We start from the raw sequence: 16,815 nt of genomic DNA on the forward strand, positions 1-16,815 counted from the left end.
GCCCACCTGAGATGTGATGACCATGCACAGCCCCACCATGGCACCTTTCCTCACAGCCCCTGCATGGCACCTTTCCTCACAGCCCCTCCATGGCACATCTACCCTCACAGCTACACCATGGCACATCTCCCCTCACGGCCGCACCATGGCACATCTCCCCTCACAGCCCCACCATGGCACATCTCCCCTCACGGCCCCACCATGGCACATCTCCCCCCACGGCTCCTCCATGGCACATCTACCCTTACAGCTCCACCATGGCACATCTCCCCCCACGGCTCCTCCATGGCACATCTACCCTTACAGCCCCACCATGGCACATCTACCCTTACAGCCCCTCCATGGCACATCTCCCCCCACGGCTCCTCCATGGCACATCTACCCTCACGGCTCCTCCATGGCACATCTCCCCCCACGGCTCCTCCATGGCACATCTCCCCCCACGGCTCCTCCATGGCACATCTACCCTCACGGCTCCTCCATGGCACATCTCCCCCCACGGCTCCTCCATGGCACATCTCCCCCCACGGCTCCTCCATGGCACATCTACCCTCACGGCTCCTCCATGGCACATCTCCCCCCACGGCTCCTCCATGGCACATCTCCCCCCACGGCTCCTCCATGGCACATCTCCCCCCACGGCTCCTCCATGGCACATCTCCCCTCACAGCCCCACCATGGCACATCTCCCCTCACGGCTCCTCCATGGCACATCTCCCCTCACGGCTCCTCCATGGCACATCTCCCCTCACGGCTCCCTCTCCTCACGGCTGCGGCGCCGCTCGGGCGCCCCCTGGCGGAGAGCGGGGACAAGCGGGACCCTCTCCCACCCTGTTCCCTTCCTTCTCCACTTTTTCCCCTCTCTCTCTCCCTCTCCCCGCCCTACTTCCCTATCTCTCTCTCACTCCCCATTCCCCGTCCCTCCCGTCTTGCCCCCTTTGTTCCCCTCCCTGCCCGTTCCTTCCCCTCTCTCTGTCCTTGGGCGCGCGGTCACAGCCGCGGCCCGTCCCTCCTCTTCCTGCGGCCCCTCCTCTTCCTGCGGGTCCGTTACCGGCCCGTTCCCGGGGCCGGCCGGCGGCGCCAGTTGAGTGAGGCGGGGGCGGGCCGGGCTCCAGGTGCGGGACCCCGGGGAGCAGGGAGGGAGGGAGCGGGGCTGGCTCCTGGGGGTCCCAATGCATCCCCCCCTTCCCAAATCCCAGCAGGGATCGCTGCGTTCACACTGCCAGGGAGTAACCATCCTTTCCCAGCCGGCCCCCTCGGGGGGTGAGGGTTCTGTATATGGATCTTAACAACAGGTTTATTAAAATCGGGGCTACCGGGTTATGAGAAAGTCACTTTCGGAGCAATAATTGAATTTTAAAAGTGTGTTTATTGATCATTCTCTTTAAGTAGTAGTTACATGGGATTTTATGAAAATTAGTAGTTATCTTTGTCCGCCACCCAGACGGAGTGAAATCACTGGGTCATAAATAAAAGGTGTTAATGAGCTCCATTATCACAAGCTGATGACTTAATGCCTTACATGGATCAAAGCCAGCTGAAAACATTGAGGATTGATCCCGTCCCAGGTACTTGTCCTTTTCCTTCTCAGGGTTAGGGCAGAAGGGCAGTTTGGTTTGTGCAGAAGATGTAAATGCTGCTTATTCTTTGATTAACCTTGAGGAGTTGATTTGACCTAGGTTTTGTTTGGAGATGGAGTGAGCAAAGGAGATGTTTCCCTCTCTGTGTCTTTAGGTCCACTGATCCAGCATTTCCTTAAGGATTTCCATGAATAAAGAAGAGTTGGCTGATGTCTAACTGGTGTGTCCAGTTAGTGTTATATACTTCTACTTTGATTTTACACAAGGACTGACTTTGTCACCTGCTGAGGTGCTGTCCTGGCTGTGTCCCCAGATAACCCAGAATCACTGGAATTGCTGACACAGTGGCATACTCACTGCTATTGATCTGTTCTGAATTCCAGGTTTATGTCCCTGCCTGACACCAGCGAAGGAAGTTGGCCACTGCTGGGATACAAAGGCTGACCTAGTGAATCTATAACCTGAGTGCTGATCCAGATGTTGCTGTGAAATGCCAATAATGTGCTGCGATGACCTCCTTTGCCAGCCTTCCAGGTCGTAGGTCTTGATCCAAGGGAGTAGGAAATTCAGCTGTTGCTGAATGTAGGTACAGAGGAGAAGGGAGGGATTTGTTTCAGCAGTTATTGCTCAGCTTCAAGCTTATTTCCAGTTTACAATGTTTGCTGAAAGGCAACAAGATAAATAGTAGAAGAATAAAGGCGATAAAAGTGCTTCCAGGGAATTCTGCAGTGCTAAACAAACCCATGCTCTTGTTGTCATACCAGGAAAAAAGTAAATTGTGAAGTAATTTTCATTTACATTGTAATACTACTATTTTAATACTAATCAATTAGAAATGTAAATTAATGACTTTAAGCTTAGGGAGGGCAGGACTGGATGGGATGTTGGGAATCTGGAATTGTTCCCTGGCAGGGTGGGCAGGCCCTGGCACAGGTTGGACACTGGCAGTGCCCAAGGCCAGGTTGGACACTGGGGCTGGGAGCAGCCTGGGACAGTGGAAGGTAGCACTGGATGGGCTTTTTCCAACCCAAACCATTCTGGGCTTCTGTGACTTCAGTAACAGTCTGTAAAAGAAAAAAATACTGCTAAATTTCAGTAGGGATTTCTTTAATATATCAGGCTAAAGATAAGACTCATGCCCTGGAAGTTCTTTAAAAAATAGGATATTTAACATGATTTTTGTCTAAATGTGTCTGTAGGTTCTTTATAATGTAGCTGCATGTGAAGAAATCCCCAGTGGCTTTGTGTCATGCTGAGTAACAACATGGGGCACTGTTTCATGGGACGGGGAGCCATGATCCCAAGGAAGCTGAAGCCGTTTCTCTGCAGGATGTTGTCGGGTTACAAACCCAAAAACGACGTCAAGGACTCTTACAAAGTCCTGGAGCTGGAGGAAGGCTGTTCCCTCGACGACGTCAGGAACTCCTATCACAATCTTGCCAAAAAATACCACCCGGACAGCAGCTCCGGCATGGCCGACTCCAGGGCCTTCATACGGGTGGAGGAGGCCTACAGGGTCGTGCTCGGCGACCTGGCAGCCAAACAGAAATCAGACTCCGGTGAGGAGGAGGAAGACCAGTTCAAATCCAAGTCCCTGCAGCACAGGCACTACCTGAGCTTCGAGGGCGTGGGCATCGGCACGCCGAGCCAGCGGGAGAAGCAGTACATGCAGTTCCGCGTGGACCGCGCCACCGAGCAGGTGCTGGAGTACCGGCAGCAGCGCCTGGAGAGCCGCTACGCCGGCAGCGACCTCAGCCGGGCCCAGGACGTGCGGCAGAGCAAGAAGGTGAAGATCACCCAGGCCGTGGAGCGGCTGGTGGAGGACCTCATCCAGGAGTCCATGGCCAAAGGAGACTTCGACAACCTGAGCGGCAAAGGGAAGCCCTTGCAGAAGTTCTCGCACAGCCCCCACATCGACCCCATGACCCACAACCTGAACAGGATCCTCATCGACAACGGCTACCAGCCCGAGTGGATCCTGCTGCAGAAGGAGATCCGCGAGACCATCGAGCGCCTGAGGAAGAGCATCGTGGCCTCCAGGAGGAAGCTCGGGGAGCCCATGACGCTCCCGGAGCAGAAGCAGTGGGGCCGGGTCTGCGAGCAGTTTGCAGAAGACATCAGGAAGTTGAACAAGAGAGTTGACAACTTCAACCTGGTGGTGCCCATCCTGAGCAGGCAGATGGTGCATTTCAGCACCGACAAGGAGATCCTGCGAGCACGAAAGACTTACGAGGCTGTCGTGGAAAAGGTTTCTGATTCAGGCACGAAGGAAAACGGGGGGGAAGAGGGCAAAAGGTTTGGGTGGAAGTCTTCTCTCTTGAAGTGGTTAAAACTTGCACCGAAATAATTTCATACTAATTCCTCTTGCCAAGGTTTTTGAAAGCACTTTATTAATGAAATATAGCACTAGAGAAATTTCAGGTTCGCTGGAAATGTCAAATCCACGCTGTTACACTACTTGAAGGAAATTTGGTTGTGTGATGAGCATTTGCATTATAAATAATTGAGTTATTTTAAAATATTATTAAATGAAATGTGCCCGTTTGGGTTGTGGTAGAGTTAATTTTCCTCATTGTTAGTCTGGGGCTGCGTGTTGGGTTCGGGCTGGAGGCAGTGCTGACCATTCCAGGGTGTTTTTATTGCTGGGCAGGGCTTGCACAGCACCTTTTGTGCCCTCCCCACCTGCCCACCCCTGAGCAGCTGCTGGCTGGGTTAAACCACAGCAGCAACAAATCAGTTCTTCTCTTGCAGGCCATTTTCCTTCTGCTGAAATCCAAATTAATGTTGCACTTCAGCACAGTAATCACTTTTACAGGCTCTTATCACTTCAAAGAGGAAATGGAGGCATAAGAAAAACACATTAAAGTGGAGGCAAACGTCTTGCTGTGCCCTGTTTGACCTTTGCTCTCTTATTTCAATACTTACAACTCATGAATTTTTGGCAGGTTCTCTGCGTATTTTTTAGCAGTACATTCGCCTCTTCAAGGGTAGATTCAGTGGCTGTGAAGGGAGGGTTCTGGATGTCTTGGCTTGGAATGTACATGTGCACAAGTCCATTTTTGCATCTTTTACAGAGAAAGAGGTCTTGGAAATTTATTTATTGGTGAACACCCCCTGCCATGGGCAGGGATACCTTCCAGCTCTGTGTATGAATGTTTATTTCCATAATTTATTCTTGTTTAGAACAAAAACTTAATTAAAGATGCTGTGAATTAAAGATACTTTTCTGAAGGTCCTTTGACATGGTACTCTTGAAAACCTCACATTTTGATTCACGTTAGGATCTGCAGGAATTGGATCAGAATTGCTGTTCAGACAAATCCAGTGGGAGATTTCAAAAGCAAATCCAGTTCATGGCACAAGGGTAAATAGAAACCAGTTTGCAGGAAATGGGACCCACTTTGGCTCACAAAGAAACATCAGCACTTCCAATACCAGAGGTGCCATAAAGGGTGAATCAGCAGACTGAGGGATTTTTATGTTCTTATTAAAACCACTTGGGTTTAAATGGGGCAGGTGTGATCTGACTGAGGAACTTTAACTGCCAGGCACAAATATTCACTTCTGCAACATTTACAGTGATGATGGGAAAATAATTTCTACTTTAATGTTCCCCAGGTGTTTAGAGGAGTTCAGTGTTTCAGAGCTTGTCTATAATTTTGTTGCTCTTAAGAGCAGTGTTTAGTGAATACTAAGGAATATCAACTACTGCACACAGAAAATCCAGGAGAGAATGGCCTTCAGAAGAAATTTTTTCTGGCTGACACTGGACTGTTAATTTGAATTTGATAAATGTTATTTTATGACTGTGAAAAAGGGTGCAGTCATTGCTGACCCCAGATCCAAAACCACGTTGTTTATTCCCAGAACTTCCTATTTGTTGGTTTAATGACCACATGCTTTGTGGCTTGAAAGGCTTAAGTGACATCTTAATATGAAGACAAAAGATTGTATAGGTATATAATTTTATATATTATGTAGATACAATATTTGAGATATCAGGTATCAGTTTTTCTCAGGGTGAGGAATCTGTTTCTTGGCCAACAGGCAAGTGGGAATAGCTTGAAACTGAAAGAGAGATTTAAACAAAATATTGAGAAGAAATTCTTCCCTTCTCTAGGCACTGTAGATGTTGAGTCCTGCTGAGGATTTCTGTGTTTCAGAGCAGTAACATCTCAGGATGAAAGTGGAGATAACAGAGGAGGCTCTGAGGAGAAGGAATAAAGGAGAAGCAAGAGCAGGGCATCTTGCAAAAGAAATATGTAAGTGATAAATCTTTATTCTTATGTCCCTCTGAGGGAGCAGGGAGTGTGGTGTCTCTGGGCTTGATGGAGCACAGTGTGTACGTGCAGGTTAAGGTTATAAAAGGAAGCAGGGAGGACTTTGAGCACAATGTGATTCTTTCAATTCCTCGTCTGTGAGATGTGCCCTCTAATCCTCAAAACGCTGACTTTGATCCACTTCTCTTCTTTTCCCAGGGCTTTTATTCAGCATCTGTCTTTTGTCACTTATTTGTTTTGCTGTTATAGATGGGCATTTATTGACATGTATGTTATCCCCATATTGCTTGTCCAGTATTGCTTGTCCTTCTAACCCAGACCATTCCGTGATTGATCCTATGAATTAGAATTTATCCATGTTTATTAATTCCGCTTATTTTCATTAAACCAGACACCGGACTGAGATTTAAGGGCATTTAGGGGTGAACGTTATCTATTCCAGCATGGGAATGACAATACTGTGCTGCTCCCGTGGGGCAGCGGAGGAGTCCGGGGGTCATTCAGGGCCGTGCGGAGGCGGCTCTGGGGCTGAGGGGGCCGTGAGGGGGCGGCCATGGTGGGAGGGGCTCCGGCCGTGAGGGGGGCGGGGCCTGTAGGAAAGGCGGGAGCGCGCTGGCCCCGCCTCTTCCCGCCCCGCCCGAGCAGGAAAGGGCGGGGCTTTCGGCCTGTGGGGCCGCATTGACCAATCACACCGCTCTGTCCTTACCCGGCCCTCGGCTGACGCGCAGCGCTCGGTTCTGATTGGCCAGAGGGCGCGTCAGTCAGGGGGCTCGGTGCCCTCAGGCGGAAGCGTCGCGCCCGGGAGCGGGTACGTGCGGCCGGGCCGGGCGGCACCGGGGCTGGGGCGGCACCGGGACTGGAACCGGGACCGGGACCGGGACAGGGACAGGGAGCGGGATGGGGAGCGAGAGAGAGAGCGGCACCCGCGCCGGGAGGAACTCCGCGGCTGCTCCCTGGGACACCGGTGTGTCACGGATTGTCCGGCCCTGAGGGCGCGCCCCCGGTGCTCCGCAGGGAGCGGGGTCTGTAGGGGAGGTGAAAGGAGAAAATGCCGTGTTTTATCTCAATAACAATGTACCCGGCCGGGCCGTAGGGATCCCTGGCGGGGCTGTAGCTCAGGCTCGGGGCTCGCCGTGCCCCGTCACGCCCCGGTGCCAGGGCGGGCACAGCGATGCGCTCGGAGCGGGCCTGAGGCAGAACGGCCTCTGGAGAATTGCGGAATCCACATGGGTTCTGTCCCCTGCCCCCTCAAGTTTTAAACTTTACTAGCGCTCCTAAAGAATCCCGGCTGCGGGCAGTTCCGGGGCTGAGCAGGACATTGCTGTAAAGGGATAAATCATGGAATTGTTTGGGTGGGGTTTGGAGGGACATTAAATCCCAGCCAGTGCCTCCTCTGCCAGAGACACCTCCCACTGTCCCCAGGCTGCTCCTCAGTGTCCAGCCTGGCCTGGGACACTGCCAGGGATCAGGGGCCTTGTAAGGAATGGAAATATAGTTAATATCACTTTTTAATAAGTGTGCCACATAGCCTTGTTTTTGTGTAAATTAAAACTTCCTTTCTTTGCTTTTGTCTTTCTATAATACTTAAAAATCAGTGCTGTGGAATAGGGAGAACTGAAAGTGAAGGAAATTACTGAAATAAGTGGGGAGATGACAATGGCTGTTACAGAAATGTTCACATAAGCCCCTGATATGCTTTTAATCCTCTGTGCATGTGGGGAAATGTGTGACCTAAAGGATATTCTGATGAGTTGCTTGTGGAAGATGCATCTTCTTCAAGGAAAACTTGTATATTCTTCATGCCTTTAAGTTTCTTCCCTTTTTCCTTCTGTCTTCTCCTCCCTTTGGAAACAGGCAGTTCTGTTCTTTACTAACCCAATGGTGTTCCACATTAAGGCGTTTTTCTTCCTGCAGACTTTTTGTATTTCCTTGCAACTGCTTTCAGTATTTTGTTCAGGTGAAATCAGCTCATTTGGGGAGAGAAAAGCTGATTTTCAGGTGAAAATGTGGAGCTGCTGTTGTGTTTTCTGTCTGGACAACAGAGCCGTGGGCTTGCTCTCCTTGCTGGCATTTGCCAGGGGTGGTTTTTACAGCTCCAGCGTCTCCAGTTTGTTCCTGCAGATGTGTTTGTGTTTGCTGGACAGGCTGAGGAAAGTCCCTGCCTGCCCTTGGGAGGAGGGAGGAGGCTGATGGTGGGAAGGGCGTTGAAGGACAGGAATTCCAAGGGCTTTACCTGTTTCCTGCCTGGGAGCTGTGTGGGTGGGAGAGTTTAAAGCAGAGAGTGAGTCCTGCACCTTGATCCAGGTGGGAAATCCCAGCTGAAGGCATCTGCCTTCCCCAGAGGGGTGTGTGCAGCTGTCCTGGGCTGGCAGCTGGCCCCGTGTCCCTGCTAATGCTCCTGGGGACAAACCTCAGCCTGGCTCTTGTGCTGTCCATGGAGCCTCAGCTTTGCTCTGGGGCTGGTGCAGTTTATTGTGTTCTTCCTCTTTCTCTAAGGAATTAGGGAGAATTACAGGTCATGGAATGTTTGGGCTCGGAGGGACCTTAAAGCCATGGCAGGGACACCTCCCACTGTCCCCAGTGCCCAGCCTGGCCTTGGGCACTGCCAGGGATCCAGGGGCACCTCAGAACCTCCCCACCCTCCCAGCAAAACTGGGGGCAAGAACATTTTCAGGCACAAAACTTGATCTCAGTGCAGCACTTCAGCCTCTTGTGAGGGGGCTGAGGCCCTGGCACAGGGTGCCCAGAGCAGCTGGGGCTGCCCCTGCATCCCTGGCAGTGCCCAAGGCCAGGCTGGGCACTGGGGACAGTGGGAGGTGTCCCTGCCATGGCAGGGGTGGCACTGGGTGGGATTTAGGGTCCTTCCCAGCCCAAACCATTCCATAATTCCCTGTTTCCCTGCAGCCACTCCCAGGCAAGGCCCCTCAGCTCCACACTGGGACAACAGCAGGAATTGTGAGAGTTCCAGTGTGGGTGGGTGAGGAGCTGGGAGGGGAAAGCAGGAATTGCTGCAGGACAGGGACAGACACAGCTCTGAAGAGGAACAGAGAAAGTGGAGCCATTTAAGAGTGGAAAATGAGGAAGGGCTTCAGGAGCAGCTGTAATTCAGCTGAAGGAGCTGGGCAGGGGCTGCAGAATCCCTGAGGGAGCTGGGCAGGGGCTGGAGAATCCCTGAGGGAGCTGGGCAGGGGCTGGGGCTGGAGCAAAGGAGGCTCAGGGGCCCTTGTGGCTCTGCACAAGTCCCTGCCAGGAGGGCACAGCCGGGGGGGTCGGGCTCTGCTCCCAGGGAACAGGGACAGGAGCAGAGGGAACGGCCTCAGGCTGGGCCAGGGCAGGCTCAGCTTGGACAGCAGCAGCAATTTGCCCATGGAAAGGGAGCTCAGGCCTTGGCAGGGGCTGCCCAGGGAGCTTTGCAGTCCCTGTCCCAGGGAGTGTTCAGGAGGAGTCTGGATGTGGCCCTTGGGGACACAGTTCAGGGCTGGCCCTGGGTGGCACTGGATGATCCCAAAGGGCTTTTCCCACCCTGCTGATCCTGGAATTCTGTAGGAGCAGAGCAATTCCCTATGAAAGCTGTGGGATGAGCAGGGATCTGAGCACTGCCAGGGAAAGGTGAGAGGAGAATTCCTGAGGACAATAACCAGATGGCTGAGCCCAGATGCTGCACAAATTAAAATAACTTTGGGATTTGAAGTGGCATCACAAGTGTGGGTTTCTGGAGGACAAACTTCTGGATCGTGTTCCAGGAGGTGACCTGTGTTTGTAGCATCGACAAACTGTTTATTGGTTGATTTTTATTCCAGTTCTCACTGCTGTTCTTAACCTGAAAATGTTCTCCAGCAGTCTGTGCTGTCACACAGTTGTGAAGGACATTTTTGTTAGTCTTTACCAAATGGCTGGAAATGAACTATGGCAGGTTGGGAAATGCAGAAGTTGACAACACTAAAGCAAATTAGAATGGTGCTCAGAGCAGCTGTGAGTCAGTTAATTAACTTTGCTTTCTTCTCCCCATATTTAAGGTTCCCTGTGACCTTTTCTCTGTGCCGTGAGACCTTCTTTACCCTCAGAATCAGGGTTTGATTTGCTGAGTTGGGCTCTTTTCCTCTGTGTTAAAAAGGCACTAAATCATATTATCTGTTAGATTGGAGACTGGAAATATTGGTGTTTAATTGAGACTCCTTGACATGACTTAAGGACCAAGTTCTGCCACAAGCTTTGGGGTTGTGGTGATTTTCTTTTGTAGTTCTGTGCAAGGGAGGTTGTTTTGTGAATATAGCTCAATGCAGCACCAATAGAGTTTATTATGGAATGGTTTGGGCTGGGATGGCTTTAAAACAATCTCCTTCCCTCTCCTGCCATGGGTGGGGCAAATTCCACTGGAAGATTCTGTGTAAAAACCTGAATTCTGTAAAAGCCCCCAGACTGGACCTCACGGGAGTTGTCCAACATCTCGAGATGTTCCTGATTGAAACTGAGAGTCTGCCTGGAGCAGCGGCTGGACAGGGTTACAGGAATAAAGCAGGGATTTAATAAAAGGCCTTTAAAGGATGCACCTTGGGCACTTTTCACACTCTTATAAGTTTTGCTCCATTTCCTTATTGGGGTTAATTACAATTACAGCTCCAGGTGATGCAATCCATCCTTCCAGACTGCTCTCCTCAATTCACTGGTTTTACTCTTTTTGGGCTGAAACTGCAGCGGTGTCCTTGGTTCTGGGGCTGGAAAATGATTGTTCTGTCTGACTGAGGTGTGAGAACTGCTGACACTTTATGTGAAATTCAGAATTGCACACAAATGCATTGTGTAACTGCAGAGTATAACTGTACAGTGCAGTGAATGTGGAAAATATGAAAACTCAAACTGAGGGCATCAATACTGACCTCACCTTTGGCTGTGTTTCAGGCACTCAGGAACTGCTGTTGATGGAAGAGTCCAGGACAGAGTGCTGGGACAGCGGGGCAGTGACAGCCTTACCCAGGGCAGTGACAGCCTTACCCAGGGCAGTGACAGCCTTACCCAGGGCAGTGACAGCCATACCCAGGGCAGCCTGAGCCGTGCCCAGGGCAGCCTGAGCCGTGCCCAGGCACTGTGAGCTGTGGCCATGGCAGGGTTCCTGGACAATTTCCGCTGGCCGGAGTGCGAGTGCATCGACTGGAGCGAGCGCCGCAACGCCATCGCCTCCATCGTGGCCGGGGTGCTGGTGAGCCACAAACTGTCACACCTGGGCCTCAGGTTCTGCCACTTCTGCCTCTTAACTGCCCCCAGTCCAGCCTGGTCCTTCCAGGGGTCACTGTGGGGTTGGCAGCAGCGTTGTCACAAGGCCTGTGACGTTGCTGGTCATGAGCCATTTCTGCTCTCTCTCCTTGAGAGGAAATTCCTTGTGGATTCCTGCAGAATTGGATCTGCTAGAACTGCTCTGTTCTGCACCATCTCCATCTCACGTGTGTTTAGAGTCTGGATTCTTGTTCTTAAGGGGAATAAGGAATGGGGAATTTCACTGAAATTGCACAGGGAATTTCATGGAATCCCAGAAGGGTTTCAGCTGGGAGGGACCTGCAAGCCCACCCATGGGCAGGGACACCTCCCACTGTCCCAGGCTGCTCCCAGCCCCAATGTCCAGCCTGGCCTTGGGCACTTCCAGGGATGCAGGGGCAGCCCCAGCTGCTCTGGGCATAAATTTACCCATACCCCACTCCTTAATGTGAACAGAAAGTGTGGCTGATTCCCAGACACTCCGCTGAAAACAGCAACGTTGGGATTTGTGCAGGCATTGCCCATTGAGCACATTTACATCACTGTCCAGAGGAACTGGTGCTTGTTAGGAGGCAGTGCTGTCCAGAGCCCTGCCTGCTTTCCCTGGCTGCCCCCCAGGCTCACCCCCCGTGTCTGTGCCCAGTTTTTCACAGGCTGGTGGATCATGATCGATGCTGCCGTGGTCTATCCCAAGCCGGAGCAGCTGAACCACGCCTTCCACACCTGCGGGGTCTTCTCCACCCTGGCCTTCTTCATGTGAGTGCAGGGGACAGGGCTCGTCACAGAGCCACCAGAAAGCAGCCAGGCTTTACTGCCACTGTGCCCAGCATGGATAAATCACACAACCAGGGAATGCTTTGGGTTAGAGGGACCTCAGAGCCCTCCCAGTGCCCCCCCTGCCATGGCAGGGACACCTCCACTGTGCCAGGCTGCTCCAGCCCCAGTGCCCGGCCTGGCCTGGGATGGAGAATGCAATACTTACCTCAATATGAAACAATTCACTGCATTTCCCTCAGGTTTTACCATTTTTACAGCTGTTCCCTGCCCAAAACTTTCTCAAACGGGAGGGGTAACAATAGCCTGGCTCTTGTTGTGGAGATGTAAATAAAAGTAACAACTTTTATTGAATCATTCAGTATTGGCAAGAAAAAGGGATTATTTGGGATTTGTGGCTACACAGAATGCCAGGGAATTTCCCAGAATTTGTCACATCTTAAAAAAAAAAAAAAACTGGGGTTTTACTTAGAACTCTAAATTGATTTTCTGTAATCTAAAGTGTATCTCCTTTTTTTGCCCCCAGGATAAATGCTGTATCAAATGCACAGGTGAGAGGAGACAGCTACAGTGATGGATGCTTAGGAAGAACAGGTAAATGAACTCTACAAATCCTGCTCAGGTGATCATTTACCTGATGGGGTTTTTTCCAAGTGGTGGTGAAAGAAATAATCAGGAGATAAGGAGCAGGAGAGAACTTCTGTGAATTAGTTTCTTTACAGAATTAACCCTTGGAGATAAGTGCTGGCCTTGTTAAAAAGGGAACTTGGTTAAATTAAACTTCTGGATGTCTTAGCTTCCTAAACTTTCCCTGCAAATCTTGGAGAGCTGCTGGGAGAAATCAGTTCCTGCCTGGGGGTGGCTCAGGAGCAGGCATTCCCTGGGCATGTGTCACAAACATTTCCATTTCCCCTGTGTCACTGCTGTGGGTGTCCCTGCACCTGCTGTCCTCCCTGCTTCCATTCATAATTCCCTTTCCAGTTCCCACGTGGATCCCAGCAGCCTTTTCCATGGGATTTGTGAAATTGGAGGGATTTGCTGCCATTTGAAGTGGCATGTGGTGCTTTTTTGTGTGTCATTCATGTTCCAGCTCAGAGAACTTCAGCACAGGAATATCTTTACTTCCCAATGACTGAGCAGGTGGATTTTGTCCTTGATCCTTGGCTTTAACCCTTTCCATTTGTGCCTTTAGTGAGGTGCTGTGTTCCATCCTCCCAGAGGGGCAGCTGGATTCTCTGTCCCTGTGGATAAAAAGCCACATTTCACTCTCCCTGCAGGGGCTCGGATCTGGCTCTTCATCGGCTTCATGTTGATGTTTGGATCCCTCATTGCTTCCATGTGGATTCTCTTTGGAGCATATGTCACACAGAGTAAGTCTGCCTGTTTGCTCCTCAGGAAAGTGCTGCTCTTGCCAGCTTTTGGCAGGAAATCCACAGGGATGGAAGCCTGTGGTCTCTGGGAAACCCGAGCCACAGCATCCAGCTTTTGGTCTGAGATTGACACTGGAATATCCTGGTAAACCCAGCTGCCAGTAACTGGAATATCCTGGTAAACCCAGCTGCCAGTAACTGGAATATCCTGGTAAACCCAGCTCCCTATAGCTGGAATATCCTGTTAAACCCAGCTCCCAGTAACTGGAATATCCTGGTAAACCCAGCTGCCAGTAACTGGAATATGGAATATCCTGTTAAACCCAGCTGCCAGTAACTGGAATATCCTGTTAAACCCAGCTCCCAGTAACTGGAATATCCTGTTAAACCCAGCTGCCAGTAACTGGAATATGGAATATCCTGGTAAACCCAGCTCCCAGTAACTGGAATATGGAATATCCTGTTAAACCCAGCTCCCAGTAACTGGAATAGGGAATATCCTGTTTAACTCAGCTCCCAGGAGCTGGAATATCCTGTTTAACTCAGCTCCCAGGAGCTGGAATATCCTGTTAAACCCAGCTCCCAGTAACTGGAATATGGAATATCCTGTTAAACCCAGCTCCCAGTGGCTGGAATATCCTGTTAAACCCAGCTCCCAGTTACTGGAATACCCTGTTAAACCCAGCTCCCAGTAACTGGAATATGGAATATCCTGTTAAACCCAGCTCCCAGTTACTGGAATACCCTGTTAAACCCAGCTCCCAGTAACTGGAATATGGAATACCCTGTTAAACCCAGCTCCCAGTAACTGGAATATGGAATATCCTGTTAAACCCAGCTCCCAGTAACTGGAATATGGAATATCCTGTTAAACCCAGCTCCCAGTTACTGGAATACCCTGTTAAACCCAGCTCCCAGTTGCTGGAATATGGAATACCCTGTTAAACCCAGCTCCCAGTGGCTGGAATATCCCATTTAACTCAGCTCCCAGGAGCTGGAATATCCTGTTAAACCCAGCTGCCAGAACTAAAGGACTGAGTGTTTCCTCTGTTCCTCCTCTGCAGACACTAATGTGTACCCTGGATTAGCAGTGTTTTTCCAGAATGCATTAATATTTTTCAGGTAAGTTACCTGGGCAGATTCCCCTCTTTCCAGAGGGACTTTCCTGCTCCATACATTGATATTCCTGGAAAAGCAGCTCTGTTTCCTGCTCCCCTTGCTGCAGAGCTGAGAAGCAAGGTTTGATTTGCCCTGGCCAGGCTCTTGGCTCCCTCCCTTGTTGGCCCAGCTGTCTCTGCTCCCCTGGATGTGCAGCTCTGGAATGTGGGTGGCCAGGGATGCACAGTTTTCTGGATGAGGAATTGCCAGTGGTTTTGGTTTTGGAAAATGGCAATCACTCACCTCTCTCCTACAATCCCTTGGCTCTGCTCCCAGCAGAGCCAGCTGGGGGATCCCATTCTCCTTTTCCAGACTGTTTCACACCAGTGGCTCAGGTCTCTGGTACTTGATATTCCCTGTATTTCCCTTCACTGGCTGAGCTTGCAGTTTAAAGAGTGAGAATTAAATTTTTTAAGAGCATGCTGGTGTGTTTTGTAACAGCACACTGGATTTATGTCAACTAATATTATTAAATCTATCATGTAACAGTTGAAAATCGATCTGGAGTCTCTAATAACTCCTTTCAGCTGTGGAATGCATTTTGCAATCCATGGATTTTATTAATAAAAGGCACTGAAGGTGTTAAGCAGTGTCAGTTCCAAGATGAGTCACTGGAAGTTTCACCTCACCTCCTTTCTTCTTTCAGTTCCTGGCTGATCCTTTTCCTCCAGCCCCACACCAGGTGCTTTGCAGTGACCTGCATGGGCTCTGGGAAATGGGGATATTCCTGCAGGAAACAGCAGCTCCTAAATCCCCTCTGGGATGGAGAAGGGAAGCTGCTGAAGGCAGATTTTGTGCCTGAAGTTTTTCGTTTTATTTAGAATCCCAGAAGGTTTGGGTTGGAAGGGACCTTAAATCCCATCCAGTCCCACCTGGGCAGGGACACCCTCCCCTCTCCCAGGTGGCTCCAAGCCCTGTGCAGCCTGGCCTGGGACACTGCCAGCTGTGGGGCAGCCACAACATGGGGCATGTGGGATCTGGTTCTCTACCACAGACTCCAGGTTCTCTCTGATTTGTTCAGAAAAATGGAATTGTTTAGGTTTTATCCCAGCACATCCTGTCACGCTGAGCTGGTTCCCAGGCAGCAGAGTGAGACTTGCTGCTCTGGACTCCTTGAATTTCATAACTCCCAGGCCTTTCCTTCAGAAGGGCTGTGAAAGTGGATGTTTTTCTGTTTGGGCTTCAGCTGGCTCCCACAGTTCCAGCCATGCACAGGAAGCCAAATATAAACACCAAACCCAGATCCTGATCTGACTCTCACAGTTCATGGCTGGGCTGTTGACTTGCACAGGGTAAGATTTAGGGATACTGTTAAAATCACCCTATGTGTGCTCTGACTTTTATTCCTTTTCTCTTTTTTCCCCTCAGCACCCTGATCTACAAGTTTGGGAGAACAGAAGAGCTGTGGGGCTGAGCTCCCTTGGCCCACAGCTGCCACGCGGTTCTTGTCTGTAGATAATTCACAGTCCTTTGTCCTTGGTTTGCTTCCCAGCCTGGTGGAACTGAGACAATTCCAGGCTCTGTCTGAAGCTCTCCTGTGCCAGGACACACTTGTGAATGTGGTGTACATAGGACAGGATCTGTCCTTTCCAAGGGAAGGGCAGGCTGCCAGCCTTCCCTGCTCAGCCTCCAGGCTTTCTCCTCCAGCTCCCTGCCCTCCCAGCAGCTTCTCCTGCACAGCTCCACCCGTGTCCGAGGCTTCTGTGAACAATAGTGAGCAAACAGGACAGAGCCCATCCCAGCCCTGCTGGGATAAGAGCTGATTTTAAACATTTTATATTATTGTTCAGGTAAAAATAAAGTAGATTTCTTTTTTTTCTTCTTCTTCTTTTGGTAAAAGGTTATGGGTTTTTAAGCAAGTCCCTACACTCAGCAGGTTGTGCATGGCAAAGCAAAGTATTCCTGACTTGTGATGGCTCTGGCACAAAGGACATTTGCTGGCACCACAGTCCTTGGAATTAATTTCATGCTGCTCAGTGTAAGAGATACCAGTTAGTATTTAATGTATTTCCTGATATTAGAATAAAAAAACTCCAACAAACCGATGCCAGTTGTACTTGCTATGAAGAATAAATGAGTCAGAGCAGTGTCTTGCTACTCATGCCAGTGTCACTGTCTCCAGGGGAAGCTGTTTGCTGAGAAATGAGTTTTCCTGACCTGTTCCCTCTCTGCTTAAAAGGAAGTGGGCCATGGATGGATTTATTGCTCACAGTCCAACCTTGTAATAATTTCAAGTTTCAATAAATTTTAGGAGTGACTCATACCCAGTTTTAAGGATGCTATTGCCCCAGTTAAAATGTATTTACCTCTTACATTTTATGGCTGTTTCCATTAATGAACTATTGGAATCCAGTTTCATCTCAGTGGAGTGAAACAGAAAGTGAGGCTGAGGATGTTTGATGT

At 50.3% G+C, this 16,815-nt stretch overlaps 2 protein-coding genes across 6 annotated transcripts; both read left to right on the forward strand.

The window, feature by feature from the left end:
• Positions 1 to 821: 821 nt before the first annotated feature.
• DNAJC28 (DnaJ heat shock protein family (Hsp40) member C28) lies at positions 822 to 4,801 on the forward strand. 5 transcript variants are annotated; one of them, XM_066571728.1, is made up of 3 exons: positions 822 to 1,115; positions 1,964 to 2,114; positions 2,780 to 4,801. In XM_066571728.1, exon 3 carries the CDS (start codon positions 2,830 to 2,832, stop codon positions 3,925 to 3,927), a length of 1,098 nt encoding a protein of 365 aa, XP_066427825.1. In that variant the 5' UTR covers positions 822 to 1,115; positions 1,964 to 2,114; positions 2,780 to 2,829; the 3' UTR covers positions 3,928 to 4,801. The 5 variants fall into 5 exon arrangements, with proteins under 5 accessions (XP_066427825.1, XP_066427821.1, XP_066427824.1 ...); XM_066571724.1 differs by having other exon boundaries at positions 823 to 1,115; positions 1,964 to 2,162; XM_066571727.1 differs by having other exon boundaries at positions 823 to 1,115; positions 1,964 to 2,117.
• A 1,814-nt stretch (positions 4,802 to 6,615) lies between these two features.
• TMEM50B (transmembrane protein 50B) lies at positions 6,616 to 16,457 on the forward strand. The gene is made up of 7 exons (XM_066545590.1): positions 6,616 to 6,668; positions 10,760 to 11,057; positions 11,754 to 11,866; positions 12,411 to 12,478; positions 13,162 to 13,254; positions 14,319 to 14,376; positions 15,781 to 16,457. Exons 2-7 carry the CDS (start codon positions 10,959 to 10,961, stop codon positions 15,824 to 15,826), a joined length of 477 nt encoding a protein of 158 aa, XP_066401687.1. The 5' UTR covers positions 6,616 to 6,668; positions 10,760 to 10,958; the 3' UTR covers positions 15,827 to 16,457.
• Positions 16,458 to 16,815: the final 358 nt, after the last annotated feature.

Source organism: Molothrus aeneus, chromosome 2, assembly GCF_037042795.1.
Source record: "Molothrus aeneus isolate 106 chromosome 2, BPBGC_Maene_1.0, whole genome shotgun sequence".
Classification (NCBI taxonomy): domain Eukaryota; kingdom Metazoa; phylum Chordata; class Aves; order Passeriformes; family Icteridae; genus Molothrus; species Molothrus aeneus.

Coding starts and splice junctions, on each gene's coding strand:
- DNAJC28 (XM_066571728.1), top strand. CDS start 2,830: ATGCTGAGTAACAACATGGGGCACTGTTTCATGGGACGGGGAGCCATG.
- TMEM50B (XM_066545590.1), top strand. CDS start 10,959: ATGGCAGGGTTCCTGGACAATTTCCGCTGGCCGGAGTGCGAGTGCATC. Junction 11,058..11,753: donor CCATCGTGGCCGGGGTGCTG/GTGAGCCACAAA, acceptor GTCTGTGCCCAG/TTTTTCACAGGCTGGTGGAT. Junction 12,479..13,161: donor TGGATGCTTAGGAAGAACAG/GTAAATGAACTC, acceptor CTCTCCCTGCAG/GGGCTCGGATCTGGCTCTTC.